At 35.8% G+C, this 22,716-nt stretch overlaps 3 protein-coding genes across 16 annotated transcripts in view; 1 reads left to right on the forward strand and 2 right to left on the reverse strand.

The window, feature by feature from the left end:
- The window catches only part of LOC109432457 (uncharacterized protein CG43867), a 917,308-nt gene that overhangs the window by 382,723 nt on the left and 511,869 nt on the right, over nucleotides 1-22,716 (forward strand). The gene's annotated exons all lie outside the window — the stretch shown is intronic.
- On the reverse strand, nucleotides 4,351-9,203 carry LOC115258094 (uncharacterized). The gene is made up of 4 exons (XM_029858111.2): nucleotides 7,915-9,203; nucleotides 6,217-6,331; nucleotides 5,906-6,036; nucleotides 4,351-5,844 (listed from the first exon to the last, which is right to left on the reverse strand). Exons 1-4 carry the CDS (start codon nucleotides 8,281-8,283, stop codon nucleotides 5,542-5,544), a joined length of 918 nt encoding a protein of 305 aa, XP_029713971.2. The 5' UTR covers nucleotides 8,284-9,203; the 3' UTR covers nucleotides 4,351-5,541.
- On the reverse strand, nucleotides 8,337-20,736 carry LOC109431829 (uncharacterized). 2 transcript variants are annotated; one of them, XM_062856881.1, is made up of 3 exons: nucleotides 9,435-20,736; nucleotides 9,225-9,373; nucleotides 8,337-8,437 (listed from the first exon to the last, which is right to left on the reverse strand). In XM_062856881.1, the coding sequence occupies exon 1, from the start codon at nucleotides 13,161-13,163 to the stop codon at nucleotides 11,928-11,930; it is 1,236 nt and encodes a 411-aa protein (XP_062712865.1). In that variant the 5' UTR covers nucleotides 13,164-20,736; the 3' UTR covers nucleotides 8,337-8,437; nucleotides 9,225-9,373; nucleotides 9,435-11,927. The 2 variants fall into 2 exon arrangements, with proteins under 2 accessions (XP_062712865.1, XP_062712866.1); XM_062856882.1 differs by having other exon boundaries at nucleotides 9,225-20,736.

Genomic DNA, 22,716 nt, shown 5'->3' on the forward strand with positions numbered 1-22,716 from the left:
CTAATGAATATTTGAGTTCACTGAGCTTGCTCGAGGATTCTTGAAGAATGTTAGAGTATTCCTCGATATTTTGTGATTATTTAGAAATTCTAATGAATATTCGAGTTTGCTGAGCTTATTCGAGGATTCTTGAAGAGTTTTAGAGTTTTCCTTGATATTTTGTGACTATTTAGGAATTCTAGTGAATATTTGAGTTTGATGAGCTTATTCGAGGGTTCTTGAAGAGTTTTAGAGTATTCCTCAATATTGTCAATCATTCAACTCAAATATTCACCCGAATTCCCAGGTCATCATGGAAATCAAGAAATATTCACAAATACTTCAAGAACCCTCGAGCAAGCTCATTGAACTCAAATATTCACCAGAATTCACAGGTCATCATAAAAATTAACAAATATTCACAAATACTTCAACAAACTCTGGAGCAAGCTCATTCAACTCAAATATTCACCAGAATTCCCAGGTCATCATGGAAATCAAGAAATATTCACAAATACTTCAAGAACCCTCGAGCAAGCTCATTGAACTCAAATATTCACCCGAATTCCCAGATCATCATAAAAATCAACAAATATTCACAAATACTTCAACAAACTCTGGAGCAAGCTCATTGAACTCAAATATTCACCAGAATTCCCAGGTCATCATAAAAATTAACAAATATTCACAAATACTTCAACAAACTCTCGAGCAAGCTCATTCAACTCAAATATTCACCAGAATTCCCAGATCATCATAAAAATCAACAAATATTCACAAATACTTCAACAAACTCTCGAGCAAGCTCATTCAACTCAAATATTCACCCGAATTCCCAGGTCATCATGGAAATCAAGAAATATTCACAAATACTTCAAGAACCCTCGAGCAAGCTCATTGAACTCAAATATTCACCCGAATTCACAGGTCATCATAAAAATTAACAAATATTCACAAATACTTCAACAAACTCTGGAGCAAGCTCATTCAACTCAAATATTCACCAGAATTCCCAGGTCATCATGGAAATCAAGAAATATTCACAAATACTTCAAGAACCCTCGAGCAAGCTCATTGAACTCAAATATTCACCAGAATTCCCAGGTCATCATGGAAATCAAGAAATATTCACAAATACTTCAAGAACCCTCGAGCAAGCTCATTGAACTCAAATATTCACCCGAATTCCCAGATCATCATAAAAATCAACAAATATTCACAAATACTTCAACAAACTCTGGAGCAAGCTCATTGAACTCTATTATTCACCAGAATTCCCAGGTCATCATGGAAATCAAGAAATATTCACAAATACTTCAACAAACTCTGGAGCAAGCTCATTGAACTCAAATATTCACCAGAATTCCCAGGTCATCATAAAAATTAACAAATATTCACAAATACTTCAACAAACTCTCGAGCAAGCTCATTCAACTCAAATATTCACCAGAATTCCCAGATCATCATAAAAATCAACAAATATTCACAAATACTTCAACAAACTCTCGAGCAAGCTCATTCAACTCAAATATTCACCCGAATTCCCAGGTCATCATGGAAATCAAGAAATATTCGCAAATACTTCAACAAACTCTGGAGCAAGCTCATTCAACTCAAATATTCACCTGAATTCCCAGGTCATCATGGAAATCAAGAAATATTCACAAATACTTCAACAAACTCTCGAGCAAGCTCATTGAACTCAAATATTCACCAGAATTCCCAGGTCATCATGGAAATCAAGAAATATTCACAAATACTTCAAGAACCCTCGAGCAAGCTCATTGAACTCAAATATTCACCAGAATTCCCAGGTCATCATGGAAATCAAGAAATATTCACAAATACTTCAACAAACTCTCGAGCAAGCTCATTGAACTCAAATATTCACCCGAATTCCCAGGTCATCATGGAAATCAAGAAATATTCGCAAATACTTCAACAAACTCTCGAGCAAGCTCATTGAACTCAAATATTCACCCGAATTCCCAGGTCATCATGGAAATCAAGAAATATTCGCAAATACTTCAACAAACTCTGGAGCAAGCTCATTGAACTCAAATATTCACCAGAATTCCCTAGTCATCATAAAAATCAACAAATATTCACAAATACTTCAACAAACTCTCGAGCAAGCTCATTGAACTCAAATATTCACCAGAATTCCAAGGTCATCATGGAAATCAAGAAATATTCACAAATACTTCAAGAACCCTCGAGCAAGCTCATTGAACTCAAATATTCACCAGAATTCACAGGTCATCATAAAAATTAACAAACATTCACAAATATTTCAACAAACTCTGGAGCAAGCTCATTGAACTCAAATATTCACCAGAATTCCCAGGTCATCATGGAAATCAAGAAATATTCACAAATACTTCAACAAACTCTGGAGCAAGCTGATTGAACTCAAATATTCACCCGAATTCCCAGATCATTATAAAAATCAACAAATATTCACAAATACTTCAACAAACTCTGGAGCAAGCTCATTGAACTCAAATATTCACCCGAATTCCCAGGTCATCATGGAAATCAAGAAATATTCACAAATACTTCAACAAACTCTTGAGCAAGCTCATTGAACTCAAATATTCACCAGAATTCTAAGGTCATCATGGAAATCAAGAAATATTCACAAATACTTCAAGAACCCTCGAGCAAGCTCATTGAACTCAAATATTCACCAGAATTCACAGGTCATCATAAAAATCAACAAATATTCACAAATACTTCAACAAACTCTCGAGCAAGCTCATTCAACTCAAATATTCACCCGAATTCCCAGGTCATCATGGAAATCAAGAAATATTCACAAATACTTCAAGAACCTTCGAGTAAAATCATTCAACTCAACTATTCACCAAAATTACCAGGTTATCATAAAAATCAACAAATATTCCCAAATTTTTCAAGAACCCTCGAGCAAGCTCATTGAACTCAAATATTCACCAGAATTCCCAGATCATCATAAAAATCAACAAATATTCACAAATACTTCAACAAACTCTGGAGCAAGCTCATGGAACTCAAATATTCACCAGAATTCCCAGGTCATCATGGAAATCAAGAAATATTCACAAATACTTCAAGAACCCTCGAGCACGCTCATTGAACTCAAATATTCACCAGAATTCCCAGGTCATCATGGAAATCTAGAAATATTCACAAATACTTCAAGAACCCTCGAACAAGCTCATTCAACTCAAATATTTACCAGAATTCCCAGATCATCATAAAAATCAACAAATATTCACAAATACTTCAACAAACTCTCGAGCAAGCTCATTCAACTCAAATATTCACCCGAATTCCCAGGTCATCATTAAAATAAACAAATATTCACAAATACTTCAACAAACTCTCGAGCAAGCTCATTCAACTCAAATATTCACCAGAATTCCCAGATCATCATTAAAATAAACAAATATTCACAAATACTTCAACAAACTCTCGAGCAAGCTCATTCAACTCAAATATTCACCAGAATTCCCAGGTCATCATAAAAATCAACAAATATTCACAAATACTTCAACAAACTCTGGAGTAAGCTCATTCAACTCAAATATTCACCCGAATTCTCAGGTCATCATGGAAATCAAGAAATATTCACAAATACTTCAACAAACTCTAGAGTAAGCTCATTGAACTCAAATATTCACCAGAATTCCCAGATCATCATTAAAATAAACAAATATTCACAAATACTTCAACAAACTCTCGAGCAAGCTCATTCAACTCAAATATTCACCAGAATTCCCAGGTCATCATGGAAATCAAGAAATATTCGCAAATACTTCAACAAACTCTGGAGCAAGCTCATTCAACTCAAATATTCACCAGAATTCCCAGGTCATCATGGAAATCAAGAAATATTCACAAATACTTCAACAAACTCTGGAGCAAGCTCATTCAACTCAAATATTCACCCGAATTCCCAGATCATCATAAAAATCAACAAATATTCACAAATACTTCAACAAACTCTCGAGCAAGCTCATTGAACTCAAATATTCACCCGAATTCCCAGGTCATCATGGAAATCAAGAAATATTTACAAATACTTCATCAAACTCTGGAGCAAGCTCATTCAACTCAAATATTCACCAGAATTCCCAGGTCATCATGGAAATCAAGAAATATTCACAAATACTTCAACAAACTCTGGAGCAAGCTCATTCAACTCAAATATTCACCCGAATTCCCAGGTCATCATAAAAATCAACAAATATTTACAATTACTTCAACAAACTCTCGAGCAATCTGCTTGAACCCAAATATTCACCAGAATTCACAGGTCATCATAAAAATCAACAAAAATACACTAATATTTCAAGAATTTTCGTGCAACTCACATATGCACCAGAATTCCACGTTTTATCAACGACTACAAACCATGAGAGCTTTCGAGCAGTCGTGATTTTTATTCACAGTTCAATGAAATATGGTTTATGTGAATGACTAAATTGTTACGTGTTGAGTATTATATAAATCGGATGTAGCGCTGAATGAAAGCTCTTACATTTTATTATATTTATTCATGCAAACTTCGAACTGCTCATAAATAATATTATTGAAAGTTTGTATATTCGAGCAATTTGCTCGAACAGCATGAAATTATTTCCAAATCAACTGTTACTGTTTCAGCAGCTACCAAACGCACCCGCTTTACCGTGCTTCATTGTTCTCTCCTCTCGAAATAAGCTGGCTGAGCATTGTATGTACCGACCGATGCAATTGTTTCCCCACTTGACTCCTGAGCGGTGCTGTGTTATCAAGGCAGCCCAAAAACGAGTTTATTTTTAGTCAATACGCACCCGTTCAAACGTCAAATCCGTTATGTCGTGTATTGGTCTCATGCGATTTTTTTTTTCTTTTGCTCTGTGCTATGGTTTGCAGGAGAGTAAAGATAAAATAGAAATCAATGTGCACGGATCATCGTTTTCATGGTTGCCAATGATCATGTTTCTGCCACTCGGCAAAATGTGCAACAATAATTGATTTTATTTTGTGTGATATTATATAGTTTTGATGAAGCTGCTATGAATTGTCAGACATCAAAGATTGTTGGTACTAACATTGCTTATTATACAAAACTGATAATAATTTAATCGTGAGTAATTCCATACTAACTATCCTCGCCCTGATATTTTCATTACTTTTCATTACTAGAAAGCAGCTTATTTTCTTATTTTTTCTTTACGTAACGTATGTACACTGGAACATGGCCTGCTTCTCAGCTTACTGTTTTATGAGCTCTGCCACAGTTATAATTACAATTATTTTCTTCAGAATGTATGTTATTCGAATATGTCGAATACAACTATTCACCTGCTTGAATAATTATACAAAACTTACATATAAATGTTATAAGAAAACCTGATTACCAAGAGCCAAATAGAAACCAGAGTTATGATACTGATTCATGTCGTAGCATTTTAGGGATTCCCCCCACACAATCTTGGCCACCCTGCCATCCTTGATCAGGCGGGAAAGCTTTCCTCTCTGAGAGAACTACAACGTGCTTTCTAAACGACAACACGTGACCATATCAATTTTTTAACGGACGAGCTTGACCTCAGACCTTAACTGTTTGGCGTGTGCTGTGCTGCCGCACCTTATAGCAGGTAATCTCCTGGAGTTTTTGTAGGGCAGAAGGTACGGTGATATTAAATACAGAAAAACACTTAAAAAAACGTCCAGCGCTTGCACCGAGGCCTCTCCGAGCTCAATCAAATCCCCTGCGATGTACAGATGATATTTGCCAGCCTTACAAATTAGATGTGGGGCGACGGGTGTATCGTGCTCGTGATTGAAGGCGACATACCTTGCTAGCTGCTCTTCCAGGGACGTTTCTGTTTCCTGAAATTTAAAATATGTTCTTAGAAAGGATATCTAGTGTGAAAAACAAAAACACAATTACCGGCACAAAGCGAATAAGATCGGAAGACAGTTGATCCTCGACATTGAGATCATCATTCGGACCCCTAGCTTGACTCTTCAAGCTTCGATTCTTCAGACGTACCATAATTCGCAGGCATCCACGAAGGTTATCTATGGTGAAAAAAGTACAAAAAGAACCAAAAGAACGCATAATGTAATGTCACGTTTTCCCAATAAAAGTATTCGATACATACAATATTGCAAGCTCGGTTGTAAATGACGGTTAACTGAGATTGCAATAATGATACTTTTTTCTATGTTCGATTGGAAAAATGTAAAAAATATACTAACCATCTTGGATTCCTGCGAACATTTCTGTTTCGACCATCAGCCCTCGAGCGAGAATCGGGATAAGGTTGCTGTTTTTGTCATAGTTGGGTGTCATGCGCTCATAAGCCTTTTGAATCTGTTTAACCCTCTAATACCCAATCCCGCCTTTAGACGGGGTATAGTTTGAGCATTTTTGTAATTTTTGTTTCGTGGAAAATCAAATATTTTATATTTTTGGCTGATATTTAGGATTGTTCTGTACATCTCAAAATGTTTTTTGGTGTATTTTAAAGCGTATTTACATTTTTTTTAAATCATTGAAAAATTGATGTTTTAGTCACCTTTTAGAAGTCATTGTTTATTTTGTATTGAATCGCTACAATTAACATATTTTAAATTTTTCCCAAATCATTCTATCCTTGTTTAATAGTTTAAGGCCTTTTCTTGTGTCATCACAAAATGGCTTCTTCAGAATCATTATCCAAATTCAACTTTACACAGTATTGCACTAATACACCTACGTAAGAAAATCGACGCTTACCTTTTCTCTAAAATTCTCCACTTCACGCAAGATATTTGTAAAAGAAATATAGAACACACTATTCCAATTAAACTTCTCTTTCGAACTATCTATGCCACAAAGAAATTTTTTCACTCAAACTTGAAAATCATATAAATTTGTCTCAGCCGCACCAAGAGTTCGAAGGCAATGTTTACCACCCACCACAGTACAACGACGACGACAGCAGCGCGTCGCGACGGTGCCTTCTGGCGCACAATCATCGATCATTGAACGCAGTGATGTCGATCTTGCGGGCCAATTCATCAATAAAATCAATCAAAATCATATAAATGGTCAACTCAAATTTATCGATTATGCGTTGTAAAATCGCAAACTATTCTTCGAATGATTATTGTTGTACTTTTAATCACACATGATAGTAATAAAAGCACATAGTTTTTATTTGTGAAATCTCCTCCGCACTGTCCGCCAACACTGCTGCTGCTTGCAAACATCAACAGCGGAAGAGCATACTAAGAGTATTCGATCATTTTTAGCTTATTACACATAAAATCCAATGTTTTTCGTAACATTGAGACGTGTTTGATTGTGATTTAGCAAAACTGAGTAGTCTACTGCTTGAATTGCTTTTAAAGGATTCATAATCTTGTAATGTTTACATTGGCGGAAGCGAGACAAAGCGGTGCTATTTTTGTTTGTTTGTTTATGGAACAAATGTAAAACGGCAACACCACTACTGTTGCGCTCGATGATTGTTAGAAAGAAGAATCGAAAAAGAAGTGCTGAAAAAGGAGTGATACGGGGAGTCACCTTAAGGGAATCGAATACACTCTAAAATTATTTTCCTTAAAATTACACGGAAAATAAAATTTGCTGTGAAAAAAATTTGAAATAATAATATTTCAACAATAATCATAAAATCTCAAAATGTTTTCATCTCAAAAAATCCGTTCCCCAAATTGATTTCCAGGAAAAATATAAAAGTGTGGGGATGTTCAAAAATAAAAATTAGAAAAATCAAAAACTGAAATCTACGAAATCGAGAATTAAAAAGAATCATCTTCCAAAACATGTTTAAATCGATTTTAGATGACGAAAAATGATATTTAGATCGCAATCAAAAATTTGGGTATTAGAGGGTTAAGATAAAAATATAATTATTAAATGAAACCCGATTAAAACTTGTTGTGCAATACCAGAAGTCCATCATATAATTTGAAATGCGGAAAAGCTTGTAGAATTGATTGCAATGACTTTTTCTCTTGCAACATCATCGTGAAAAGTGAGTGTGTGGTATCCATGCATTTTACTGTTGCGGTAAAGTTGGCTGGTATGGAATCCTTACGAGCGCATTCTTCAGCTTGCTCAATGATTTCAGACGGAACGCTGCATACCTTAGCATCCTTCTTCTTGTGCGTGAATTTTCGTTGTTCAGGTGTAAGTTTCTTCGACATGTTTCGTAGGTGCGATTGAATCAGACCAGAATGCTCATAGTTTGGTCCTTTACCAGCATTCTTCCAAAAAAAAAGCAAGACTGGAAATAGAAGAATAAAAATAATGAGCATTTTTTATGCTAGTACTGTTGTATTGAACAAGAAATAAATTTCCAAAATATTTAAATAGTCCGGAGAGCTTTCTGTTATTTTAGTTGATGACAAAATTGGGAAAGCCGAAACAATTTGTTTCGCCAGTGCTTTCTTTTCCTCCGTTGACGGGTAGCTGAAATGAATTGGATATGTTCAATTTATGAGTTAAACCAGCTGGAATACAATTACGATTAGGGTAAGTGTGCCCATCATTGTGGTATTAGTGTAAATTATATTAAAAAATTGAATCGTACCACCTAATAAAGGGTTTCAAAACATTAGTCATTAGTTTTCTATCCAAATTTGGAAAAATATGAAAATTATCGTTTTTCACTGTTTTCAATAATAAATCGATTTTACCAACAATAGGCACACTGTTCCTATTAGGGAGATGAAATTTAATTTTGATTCCTATGACAATTATGCGTAAATATATTGACATTTTCGGAAAAAAATCAAATGGAGGTATCGAAAATAAATAGGGAATCGCGCCACTAGGGCGGTGGCTTCTATATGCGTCTGTTTTCCACTATAACTCTGTCCAATTTGAACCAATTGACACAACTTTTGGAATGTGGTGAGATAGGTATAGTATCTACCCGTGTACAACATTTCAAGTCAATTGGTTCATAGTGGAAAACAGACGAATATAGAAGCCACCGCTCAAGTGGCGCGATACCCTACGCGTAAGGGAGCCTACACACCAGCCAAACGGTTGGTCAAACAGCACGGCCAATCAACTCGCTCGCTTGATCGTTTACGACAAACATTGCGTCAATCGGAGCGAGTTGTTTGTTAGCCACACGATGTTTGACTAACCGTTTGACTGGTGTGTATGCCACCTAACGGTTTGTCCACATTGCCTGAACAACTACTATAACAAATAGGGATATGTTCCCTAGAAGCTTTGAAATACTCACATCCTTTCGTTCAAAAGTCTAGATGCCATATCGTTGCGGAGGGTACGAACCATGGAGAGTAGTTCAGTCCTAATCGGTACAATGCCTGCATCAATCTTGTTGTATAGGATTGTTCGACACGTAGCGTTTCGCTCCAGGATTCCGCGGACCTAATGAATAAACTGATTAGCTATGGAATGCTCATATTAGCTCCAATTTAGAAATACTTACAGACTCGCTAGATAACACTGATGGTCGCCGTGTGATGGACCTGCTTTCGGCTCGGATTGAGAGGCAGCTGCGTTTGATACACCCCCAAGTTGCGATTGTTTTAACTCGGCCGCGATGCTTAAGATCAAAACTTGAGGTCCTTTTTCGATGATTCCGATGTCTTCCAAAACTGCCTTTGTAATATGTTTTACAGAAACATCCGTGAACTTCTCCGCTGCGAACAAAGAATTGTTTGTTTATGCTTTAAAGAATTGTTGATAAATAATAACATAAACACTCGCGAGCGAACTGTTGTCAAATTTTCATTCATAAAATGAGTGATCAGCTGATTCGAATAGGTTCGGGGTTTTAATCGGGGAAAACCGGGAGAAGTGGACAATTCGTTGAAATTTTGTATCTGCATCACTTTTATTATTTTATACAATTCATTTGTGATTCCTTTCGTTCGTCAACAACATGTAAGTCAATTTTTCAATTCAAAATTACATATATATTTACAAAAAAAAAATACAAAACTTTCATTTCATTACACAGCAAATACAAAATACTATCCTAGACTCAATCTTAATCATTATATTTCATGTTTATGTAAAAGTAGTTATCATTATTGTTCAATCGCCACAGACTGTAACATTTCTTTGTGAAAATTTTACTCATAGATGTACGAATCGTTTTGTTTGTAATTTCAGTTTTATAACTGAGGAGGGCATCGCACAACTCAATTACGTTTAAAACTTGTATGATAAATATAAACTCATTGTTTGTTTTCAGAATATTACTCAGTATACCATAGTTTTGACCATCATATGTTTCGTATTTAACAACAAGACCTGATCTAAAAGTGGTGCCATTAATAGTCATACAATTTATAATCTCGATGTCATTTGACAGATCGAATAAGAGTAAAGAGTTATCTAGAAACTGTTTCTTTGTAATTATAGACGATTGAACGATAGTGTTATTGAGTTTATAATCATGGTTGATAATTGTTGAAGTTTGTTTTAAGTTGATTCTTTTAGCAAGACTGTGAGTCAGATTTTGAAAGTTTCCACAAGTTTTAGTGAGAGATTTTTATTCCTTGTACTTTCCCTCAAACTGTAAACATGCCATGTTAACGATTGGACCGCTTTGCCTTATGATCGTAGGGTAGTGGGACAGGTGATGAACTTTATTTATTGGTTTGTCGAGGGGAAAGCAGTTTTTGAAACATTGATAAAAAAGTTGTATGTTTTGTTGTAAATCATCAACCATATCGTTAGTAAGTATATTGGAAAACACATAAAAAGCTATCTTCATTAAACATGCGATTATGTTAATGTACTCACTTGTTACAACATCATGAAAAATAAAGTTGAATGCTCGAAGAAGTAGCCAGATCTGTGAAGCAGATTGACTTAGTGAATTTCCTTTACTCTTTAGAGCTTTGATAGTGAAATTTCCACTAGGCTTATCCTTTGCTTCAGCAAGCCCATAGTCAAAGGTTTCAATTCGTTTATTTAACATACCCTCTGTAAGAAGTTTTTTGACACTGACAATATCGTTAAGGATTTTTTTAAGAACCATGCTAACAACTCCTTCCAGCACATCATGCATTGGGTCGAATGATAAGTTTTCTGCGAAATGGAACTGTTTTAAACAATGCAAGACAGGAGCTCGTATTATGCCACATTTGGCTGGAGTTGTTGTTCCATTTCGCAAAGCAAGTAGATCATTATTAACAGATTCGCGAGTACGGAGAGGATAATTATTTCCAAAATTTCCAGAATGCATTTCAATTCTTGAAATATAGCAAGCTCTACAAAAGATGCTCGATTGTGCAGGCATTAACTCGAACAATTCATGGAACGCTGCCGTATCTCCAAGTACATGAACTACCGTTGCATGAAGGATGAAACTTTCATTTTCATTGTATTTAACCCTCTAATACCCAAATTTTTGATTTTGATCTAATCATCATTTTTCGTCGTCTAAAATCGATTTAAACATGTTTTGGAAGATGATTCTTTTTAATTCTCGATTTCGTGAATTTCAGTTTATGATTTTTCTAATTTTTATTTTTGAACATCCCCACACTTTTATATTTTTCCTGGAAGCCAATTTGGGGAACGGATTTTTTGAGATGAAAACATTTTGAGATTTTATGATTATTGTTGAAATATTATTATTTTAAAAAATTTTCATAGAAAATTTTATTTTCCGTGTAATATTAAGGAAAATCATTTTAGAGTGTATTCGATTCGCTTAAACTATTAAACAAGGATAGGATGATTTGGGAAAAATTTAAAATATGTTAATTGTAGCGATTAAATACAAAATAAACAATTACTTCTAAAAGGTGACTCAAACATCAATTTTTCAACGATTTTTAAAAAATGTAAATACGTTTTAAAATACACCAAAAACTATTTTGAGATACATATACAGAACAGTCCTAAATATCAGCCAAAAATATAAAAACTTTGATTTTCCGCAATACAAAAATTACAAAAATGCTCAAACTATACCCCGTCTAAAGGCGGGATTGGGTATTAGAGGGTTAATCTCGACGCCGGATTCTGATTCCAACGCCATTAAGTCTTGTAGCAATGGCTTCAACACTTTTTCGAATCCGTACTTTTTGACGCATTTTGATGGAACCATCAAAGCGACGTACACCTTGTCTAGCCCCGAATTGATTCTTGGATCGAAGTTCTGAACTTTAAAAGTGATCACCGTTAGCTTATGCTTCCCTCGTCGCGAGCCTAATGGGTTACAGTACTCCACGTCATCAACATGTAACGAGATGCGAACCCCGAAAGGATGTTTCTGGCAAAAATCTAGTTTCGAAAAAAGTGACCCGTCCTTGAACCCGCGCATTATACCATCTGATGACCGATTTTCGTTCTTCAACGTCTCCCTCGCTTCAGGATTAGCGAAAATTAACGACAAGGTTTGCCTAATCGGTATGTAATGCAACCTGTCTTTAACCGTGGTTGTTTTGCAGATTGGTTGGACAATTTTACGCCGTCCTTTGGTCACCGGACGGTACTTTACGGTTTCTGTGATTTTCCTAACTCCCAGTTCGATTTCCACAGGCTCTGGAACAGCTCGTCCTACTTTACCAGAGAGGTAGGATAAGTTTGCCCTCGGGTTACCGACGTCTTGAAACACATTGGAAACCTCTAAATCATCCAGCAGAGTTTTGCTGGTTTCATTGTGCAGCAACTCTTCGGACGATAGGAAATCAGCAACTACTCCAACAGAAAACCGCTGATATGCTTCCAGAAGCTCGTTGCAGAAGTCCATAAAGAACTTTACTTTAGCTTCTGTTAAAGCTAAGTCTGACCGTAGCTTCGATACAGATTCTGCTGCGGCCTGCACCAGTTCCTCTTTGGTCGGTCTTTCACCATAAAAGAAACGATTTTTGGTACACAACTTGTTATCTTCAGGTTCAGTTACTTCCTCTACATCCATCGGCTCCAACTCCGATGGAACATCATTTGCGGATGTGAAGTCGTCCGGATGATGTTTCAGTACATGAACCTTCAGTGTTTTCAAGGATCTTTGGATGGATCCACAACAACACTTCAAGTATGTCGGGTGGCTTCCACTCGTAGTCAATTTGTGTTTTTTTAAGTGAGTTTTTAATTCGTCCAAATTGCCTGACACGACGGCGCACTTAGGTGAAGGACAGCGAAATCCTATATGCAAGGGATTATTGTTCGGATGGATTCCAGAAAATAATAACATCAAGCGAAAACTTACCCTCCAGCTTTCGGAATGTGTCCTCGTCTACCTGCTGCTTGATTGCGTCCATTTCGTTTGATCACTATATCACTATTATTGGTCCAGTCTCGGTTCCAGTTGCGGGATGGGCTACGCCGGGATCTTCCTGGATTCACGCGTACAAAACTTAGAGTACAAAATACGGCAAACACACTTCAAACGCTGCATGCACCTCCGTCTAAAAATGGCGACGCTACTTTCAAACAAATATACATGAGTATTGTTTACCCATTATAAGTTCGATGGTCATACTTAATAATGTGGTAAATTTACCCATTATTTGCAACGGATAAAATACCCATTATTTGACAGCTCAGTACTGATGCAAAAAATGGGTATTTTGAACCCATTTAATGGGTATTCCCGAACTAGCGTGCATCGCGGGGGCACCCAGTTGGACGATCGTGCAGGCCGCTCGTGAGTGACCGGTGAGAGGCTTCTTTCAGGCAGTGCAGCCAGATTTGTGGAATGGTCTAGAATGTTTTTTTCGAGAATCTAATAGAACGTTCTAGATCCACTCCTGGGTGCTATATAAGGAGAGCACCAATCCCGACAGTCGAAATAGTCTGTTTTGACCCGGCAAACGGTCAAGAAGTGAAAAGTGAGTTGTAATTACAAGCGTTGACGTGGCTTGGACAACGCCAAGTGAAGTAAATAAAGTGTTTTACGTGTAACCCTGTGTTTCTTTCTTGCGAGAAAGAAAATCCCCGTTTGAGGCACTGCGGAGCCCCAAACACATGTGTTTGGCAAAGTTTGAGTACTGACCAAGGGCTATTTAAAAATTATGACCTCAGATGGCAACACTGATCGATCTACATGAGACCGTCCATTCGCTGGGGGTGTTGCTAGTTATCAGGTAAAGTTTCAGCTTCTCTATCTCTATTTTGTTTATGTTGCAAGAAATGGAGGAAACAACAACACTGTTGCCCAAAGTTTTGCTCAAACAGCATCAAATTAAACAAGGAATCATAATACCCACGCTTTTTGCACCATTTCATTGCAGAAACGGAGAATTGACCTTTTCACCATACTGAAATTCAGCTCATTACTACAAATCTAGTACTTCATCGATCTGTCCTATTGACATTTCTACAGAACATATTAGTAGTAAGACTGCCGACAATATTTTGAAAGAACAATTATATATTGTTGAAAGAAGGGAGAATCTTTGATAAATATTTCTACTATAACGTCTATAGATACTAGAACAGTTGGTCACAAAAACAAAAAATAAATAAATAAATATAGCAGCAGTCAAATTACTGATGATTAATTGAGCAGTTCAACTTTAAAGAACAGCCTATGTTTGAAAGAAGGAAAATTGTATTAAGTGAAAGGTTATCAATCTAGCCAAAAAGACGGTGTTGGATCTTCAGGCAGAAGTATGTCAGGCCGAAGTACGTTAGTTCATTAGGGTAAAAGTGTCATTACGGGTTCTATACTATTTCCCGGAAAGACATTTTCTGGAAATCATTTCCCGGATACCCCATTTACCGGAAAGATATTTTCCGGAATAACCCATTTCCCGGAAAACAATTTTCCGGAATGCTCCATTTCCCGGAATGCCTAATTTCCCGGAAAGGCAATTCTAGGAAAACCTGAGAAGATATTTTAGAATCTTTAAAAATCATCTGGTTTTTCGATTCTTATTACTAATTTTATCAGTTGATGATAAATTTCCAGAAAATCGAGCCTTAAAACTTTTTTTATAATTTTTTTCGAGATTGTAGAACTTAATAAATGAGTGGAACTCAGATTCTCGTTTCAGTTCACTTACCAAAGTAGAGCCAGCATCGTTGAGCCCAATGGATATATTTTGACTGGCTTTTCAATAACAAATTGTTCTTCCTTTTCGCCAAAGGCTGTTCTAGGTGCATTTATATAGTTGAACTGCTAACTGCATAGGAGATTTGACTTTCTTCAATTTACAGTCTGTTCTTTCCAACGATGTAACGTTACAGAAGTGATTCGCGACCAATTTATTAATTCTATCTGGTGTTTTTCCTTCTTTAAAAATGGGTTGTTCTTTCGACCTGAAAGAACAACACAGTTTTAAGAGAACAAAAAATATCAGATAAATTTAATAGTTTGGCCAGCTACCAAATACGCCACGTTATAACTAGAAAGAACAGCCTATTAAATAAAGAAGGACAAATCTCCTATATAGAAAGCAGCTAGCGCCAATAAAACACATGGTTACCAACATGTGTTTTATTGGCACTTGTTGCAGTCTATATAGGAGCTTTGCCCTTCTTTATTTATTACGCTGTTCTTCCTAGTTACATTGTTGCGTATTTGATTGGCGGCTAAACTATTAGCTCTATCAGATATTTTTCCTTCTCTTACAAATGTGTTGTTCTTTCAAGTTAGACTGTTACAGAGTAGTTTAATTGCCAAACTGTCAATTGCACCTTTCGAGATTTTCTTCTAGCAATAGGCTGTTCTTTCGAAGCCAGTTTTTCGATCGCTTTTGATTCAATCTAGCCTTATGGCAATTTGGCTTAGTAGTAATGTGGCCAAATGTATTTTCGGCCTAATAAGCCACACCCAGTCGTTAGACAAAAACTTGAAGTTGGCCTCTTGTTATTTACAGTTTTAAAGGTTTAGTATCAAAAAGGCAAAGAACATATGAGAGATACAATAAGAGGGTATAAGAGGGTAAGTGCTACAGATATATTTAATACAGTATACTCTTCTTTGATATAGTCATTCATTGGCTTCCCCATTTTTAAAATTTGACATTTCGTCTCTCATTTATTTTTTCATTTCAACGTTTTAATTTTGTTTTTTCTTGTTCGCGTGTGATGCGCAGGTTTCAGAAGCGTTGTCGAAAGATGAGTCGACTGAGTATACTGGTTACAAACTATGCGCAAAATGCAACCGCTACCATTTTATAAGATATTTTTCCTTTCTTTTGTTTTCTTTCGAATGTTATCTTTTGGAATTACAGCTGCCAGAATTGTCATTGAAAATTTTCCTTCATTAAACAATGGCTGTTCGTTCAAGATCTAGTGATAAAACTGTTGGCATCATAACTGCTAATATTTTTTAATGTTTTGTCGAAGATTTGGAAATAACGCTGAAAGCTTAAATTCTTCAACGAATACCAACCAAAATAAGTCAATTATTGTACATTTCATAAAAGGGTTGAAATTTAACGAGTCTGGGAATAGCGATAACAGTTTTCCGGAAAATGTTCCATTCCGGAAAATGGGTTTCCGGGAAATGGGACATTCCGGAAAATGGGTTTCCGGGAAATGGATCATTCCGGGAAATGTTTTCCGGAAAATGTCTTTCCGGAAATGGATTTTCCGGGAAATGTCATAGAATCGTCATTACGCCGGACGAGCATCAGTCCGGTTGAGTTGAAAGCCATAAAAAAAACTCAGCTTGATCATATATAAAACCCAATATTCAAAAGAATAGCCGACTTCTCAAAGAAGGTAAATCTGTCCTGGGACAGTCAGTGGTTTAATAAATTACTATCGTCAATAAGGTTATGCAATATTACAACTAAAAACAACTGCGTGTTTTGAAAAGAAGCGAAATTTTCAGATGGAATGTTGGCAGAGTGATCAATTAATCATCAGTACTTCGGTATGTGAGAAAAGGGAAAGGATAAAAGAATATTGTTAAATCATGGAAGTATATCCCAGTATCCATAGAATGCCCCAGATTCGAGGAATGTAAAAAAAACTCAAGGGACCTAAATGAACTGGACTTCGAAAACATATCTTAACTTTGTTGATGAAGAAAATTAGAAAGACGGCCTACTGATCCATTCTACCCTATGAACTTCAGCTGAGCAACCCATTCAGCTTAAAACGTGCTTCAGTCTGACGTACTTTGGCAAAGTGTACTTCGTCCTAATGGCCGGATCCCCCTAGTTGCGCATTGGGTCAATGTTAAATGGCATATGCAATAATCTTTTCGGGGAAACGGTACAGTCGGGGAAACATTTTTCGGGGAAATGGTACATTCGGGGAAAAAACTTTCGAGGAAACTTCATTCGGGGAACTGGTTTTCGGGGAAATGTCGTACAATCGTTTTACACTTCTCTACCTTGGAATCGAAAGCAGATAGAGAGGGGTCGTCTTCGGCAAAGTTGTTCAGATGGATAGGAATATTCTGATTATGCACCAATTATTTGGTGATTTTCCACAAGGTGGCGCTAGTTATCAAGTAAAGTTTTAGACTTCTCTATCTCGGTAACGAAAGCAGATAGAAACTGGTCGTCTTCGGCAACGTCGTTCAGAAGGAAAAGGAAATTGTGGTGATTCACTAATTAGTTGGTGATTTTGTCGCTAGGTGGCGCTAGTTATCAAGTAGTTTTACACTTCCCTATCTCGGACAAGGACAAGATCATTCTCGTTATTCACCTATTGATTTTGTCACATTTTCCAGAAAACTATTCGTCCGAATTCCAAACGCCCGAATGACAAATGCCCGAAAGTAACAAACACCGTAATAATTTTGGAAACGCTTTTCTGAAATCAGCTTAGGAGAAACATCAAGAAAACTTGTTTTAATTTTGCAAACTATAAAGGCACCACTCTGACAAACGAAGCAAACTGACAAACAATACATAGTTTCACCTCACATTTTTTGAAACATTATTTTATACAGTGGTAGACAATCGTTTAGCCGAGGCATATTTTTTCTATTTTTCTCGCAACTGTAATAATTTTATGTTCTTTTTTTTATTTTTGAAGGATCGTCTAGGTAATTTGCATTACCTGCATTATTTGACCGTGAAATACAAGAAAAAATAGAAAATTTGCCAAGACTTTCGTTTAGCCGAATTGTACATTTTTTAGAATTCCTTAATAAAAACTATCAAATTTCGAATAATATCCAACACAATCATTTTGTATGGTATCCTGCATTATAGATCGACTTGTAAATCATGAATTTGATCGTTTTCAGAAGTGTTGCCATATCAATTTTACATGCATCTCATTTAAGTAAGTTATAATATTGAAAATGTTTCCAAATTGAGATTTGTTATTCAAGTGTTTTAAAATATTCCAATAATCACGTATTTATGTTTTGTTTCACAAATAAATAAACTTTTATGGTCAATTATCTTGCTTACACGTTATAAACTAAATGCCTTGGGGTATATCCTAGAAATACACTCACGAAATTACAAAAAATCAATTGAAAACCAATTTTTCATTCACCTCGGCTAAACGAATGTCTAGGTAAAAAATGACATATGAAGGGTTTTTACCCTCGTTTTTGTTTCAGTGTATATGTAAGTGTGATGTATCACCTTTTCATTAAACAGTACTAGATATACTATCACTGCCATAAAAAAGTTTTATCATAAAATCTTTTGTATGAGTTTCCTGACACTTTTTTGAAAATTTTAGGGCCTCGGCTAAACGAATGTCTGTCACTGTATACGCCATCACAGTGCAACAGAGAAATCACACGTTTGCTTGCATCCTCCCTAGACGATGAAAGCTTGTTGTTTACATTTACCAACGGGGAAAAAGTGATTTATTTGATTAATTGAACAATTTTTTTTGTCAATGATTCTTCCCGGGAATCATACTCTTTATTTTATGATAGAATACTTTGGAGATTCCTCCATGAATTATTTAAAGGATTCCCCTCTTGAGAATTTCTGAAAGATTTTCTCTGGAATGAACTCAGAAATGTTTTTCAGAATTCCCCAAAGGATCACTCCCCGTGATTCTGGCAGAAATCAATTTCTTTCTACTGATATTTTGCCATCTCAAGAGTGCTAAATCAATAAATAACGAAAGGTGTGAGAAATGGCATGAAATTATTCTATCGAATGGCTTTTTCGGGCGAATGGTCTTTCAGGGAAAAGATTTTATTTTTTATTTCGGGCAAATGATCTTTTGATGTTTTTGGTTGAAGGACATCAGCAATAATAGAGAAAAGTATGGCTCGATTACCCGGAAATTTCGATTATCCGGGGTGAATTTTTTTTTGGAGACACCCAGATAATAAAGTCGGACCTGTATTGAGCTTTATTTGAATCTGCAAGATGAGTGTTGCCAGCAATAATATATTTTTGTGGCGCAATGTGAAGCTACTGCGAGAATTCCATGTTATTAAATCATGTTACAAATTTCTGTGTTTTAAGACACTTGACTTAAACATAATCTTACCTGAACATTCGAATTCGATATTCGACGTTTGACATTTTGCAGTGTTGCCAGTTTCAGAGGTAATTTTGAAGTATCAAATTTTACACAAAGACATGTACTCAAGGTAAATCTAGATGACTTTCTGATAATGCGTTACGTGTTATTTTCTCTGTTCGGGTGAACCACTGCGACCAGTACCCGGGCAGAAGAAAATAACAAAAGAAGATCAAATTTTGCCATTGAAAATGAATAGCTGAATGGCAAAACTTGTTATTGGTTTGTTGGGAATAAGAGCTAAAAGAACAAAAATAATAACTGAATTTGTACCGGAAAATAACTCAATAATAACTAATTTTAGCATTATAAGAACAAACCAAGGACAAAATATTTTGAAATGTAGAATAACTGAATCAGTCATTATCGAGCTATTGAGAACAGAGCAAGTACAAAATAAGTTATTTCAAAAAAGATCATCATAATTGTAAATTTTGTTATTATGATTGGGAAAAAACTGTATTTTAAGTTCAGAAATTTTTAGTCCTTGATTAGATCTAATAATAACATGATTAGTTATTATTGTGTTATTTTCCGGAACAAAGTCAGTTATTATTTTTGATCTTTCAGCTCTTATTCCCAACAAATAAATAACAAGTTTGGTTATTTAACTATTCATTTTTAATGGCAATGTTTGATCTTCTCATTGTATTCTCTCTGACAAAATACAAAAGTACCAAATAACTCATCAATAACAAAATAAGTTATTATTGCAAAATATCCCATTGAGATGTTATTTTGCATGGGATGATCAGAAGAACTTATTTTGTCATGGTTGCATGTTTTGCCATTATTCAGTTATTTGTTGTTATTCAATAATAACTCAGAGATAACAAATTTTGCAATGATATCATTGTTTGCTCTTAGCGAGTTATTTAGTGTTATTCATAAATAACAAAAGAATGGTTGGTAGAATGAGATATGATGGCAAAACTTGTTATTATTTTGTCTCTGGTTTGTTCTTTGCCTCTACCCGGGTATTCAGATCTTTTGTGACAAGGAGTTACATTACTACAAACTACAATGAACATAAACTCCATCCAAATTGTACTGAATGACATATTCAGATTTTTATTTTTATGTTTTATGGGGTTCAGTGTTGCCAGCTTTCAAAAATAAAAACTTTTATTCTATGCAACATGAAATAGCGTTTGACGTCCACTTAAATTATGTCTAATAAGTATATATTCAACAATATATGACTCTATTTGAACAGTGTTGCCATCTAGCAGAAGAAATCAATCACTGGTTGGCCTTTGTTGCCCTTTCGAACTTTACTGAACATTATATGTGTATATTTAGAAAACTATTCAAGAGTTAGAGCAATGATTGAAATGGGCGTCAACCTAAACTTTGGACGTAAAAAAGTGGACGTAAATCAATCCGGCAATGAAGTTCCTGGAGACACTGCTTCGGGAATTTTCAATGAAATTCAAGGTCGACTATCTGTAGAAGTTACTTGTGGAAATTTTGAAGCAATCTCTGGAAGAATTTCTGAACAAACCGCTGCAAACATTTCAGAAAGAATGCTTGGAAAAATCTCTTGAAAAGTTGCCATACGAATTTCCTGGAGCAATTTCTGAGTTTTCTTATGAAACTCCTTGAAGATTTTTTAGTTCGTCCAGGGATTTCTAGACGACTTTACAAAAGAGTCCATTTTTTTTTATCTGTATCAACGAGATTTTTACCCTACCTCGTGACCCACGCTTTACTTCCCTACCGAAGGAAGAACTCACGCTTTTGCGAGTTTGTTGGGAGTGGAATTCGATCCCAGGTCCTCAGCGTGATAGTCAAGTGTTCTAACCATCACATCAGGTTCCTGGAGAAATTCTGTAACCTTATAGAATTTCTGGAGGTACCGCTGGAAGAATTTCCAAAAGAATTTTTGGAGATTTTGTGATGGAATTTCTGGACCCTGGAGTAGTTTCTGAAGGGATCCGTAAAAAATGTTCCGAAAGAATGTCTGGATGAATTTCCAAAGGAGAACATGAAGCATTTTCGGAAGAAAACCATAAGAAAAAAATCTAAACAAAGTTGAAAATTCCGCAGTAGCAAAGTATGGAGATTTTTTTAAAAGAACCCTTTGAAGAATTTCTGAAAGAAACTCTGTAATCATTTCAGAAGAAATTAGGAAGAATTTCTGAAAGAATTGATATGGAAGTTACCGGGAAAGTCTATGAAATAGTTTCAAGAGCAGCGCTCGGAAAAACTCCTGGTAAAATCTCTGGAGAAAATTCAGATGAAAACTCTGATATTTGGGAAGAAACTCACGAAGGGATTTATCACTGCGGAATTGCTGAAGAAATCCGTGTAAAATTTTCTGAATGGAATCTTGAGAAAATGTTCAAAGATATCCGTGCATCAGTGTTGGAATCAATCCATGTCAGATTTTCTGAAGCATTTCTTGGAGATATCGCTGGAGGAATCTCCAAAGGAATATCCACAGAAATCCCTAGAAGGTTTCATAAAAGAATCCCTTGAAGTTTATCTACAAAAATCTCTGGAAAAACTTCTATAGGAAACTTTGGAAAAAATTCTGAAAGAATCCATGGAATTCGTGAAGAATTATCTTAGGAAATATATGGAAGAATTTCAGAGTAAATCTAGAGAAAGTTTGCGAAAGAATCATTGGGGAAATTACTGGAGAAAGCTGTAGATGAATTTCTCAATGAAACACTGGATTAATTTATGGAGACATTCTTGGTAAAATTTCTGAAGCAGCCCATGGAATATTTACTTACAGAATCCCTAGATAAATTTCTGAAGGATCCCCCAAAGTTATTTTTGAAGTAATCTCCGGAAAAATTTCTGGGGGAAACCCATAGGCATTTTCCAAATGCAATCCAGAAAGATGTGTTGAAGCGGTTTCTGAAGAAATCTTTTGAAGATCTTCTGTATAAAAAAATTCAGGAGAAACTTCCTAATGAATCCATGGAAGATTTTGCAGAAATCAAAGCCGAGTCACATATACCAATCAACTCAGTTCGACGAGTAGAGATGGTGTCTGAATGTGTGTATGTATGTGTGTATGTATGTGTGTATGTATGTGTGTATGTATGTATGTCTGTGCGCTAAAAAAGTTCACTCACTTTTAAAGTGCTTCCCATTGGCCGATTTCACGGATTATAGCTCGAATCGAACCGCAATTTTATCGCATTTTTTGCTATTGAAAATGGTCCGGATCGGACATTGCGTTCCGGAGTTATGGCCATTTTAGTGATCCCGACCAGCTCCGGTGAACTGGTCATATATAAAACTGAACCATATTCTATTATACGACACATCAAATTGCGCCGGATTTTTTTGAACTTCAGTAGGGTTGCCGAATTTTGTGCGGA

The sequence above is a fragment of the Aedes albopictus genome, chromosome 3 (assembly GCF_035046485.1).
Source record: "Aedes albopictus strain Foshan chromosome 3, AalbF5, whole genome shotgun sequence".
Lineage (NCBI taxonomy): Eukaryota > Metazoa > Arthropoda > Insecta > Diptera > Culicidae > Aedes > Aedes albopictus.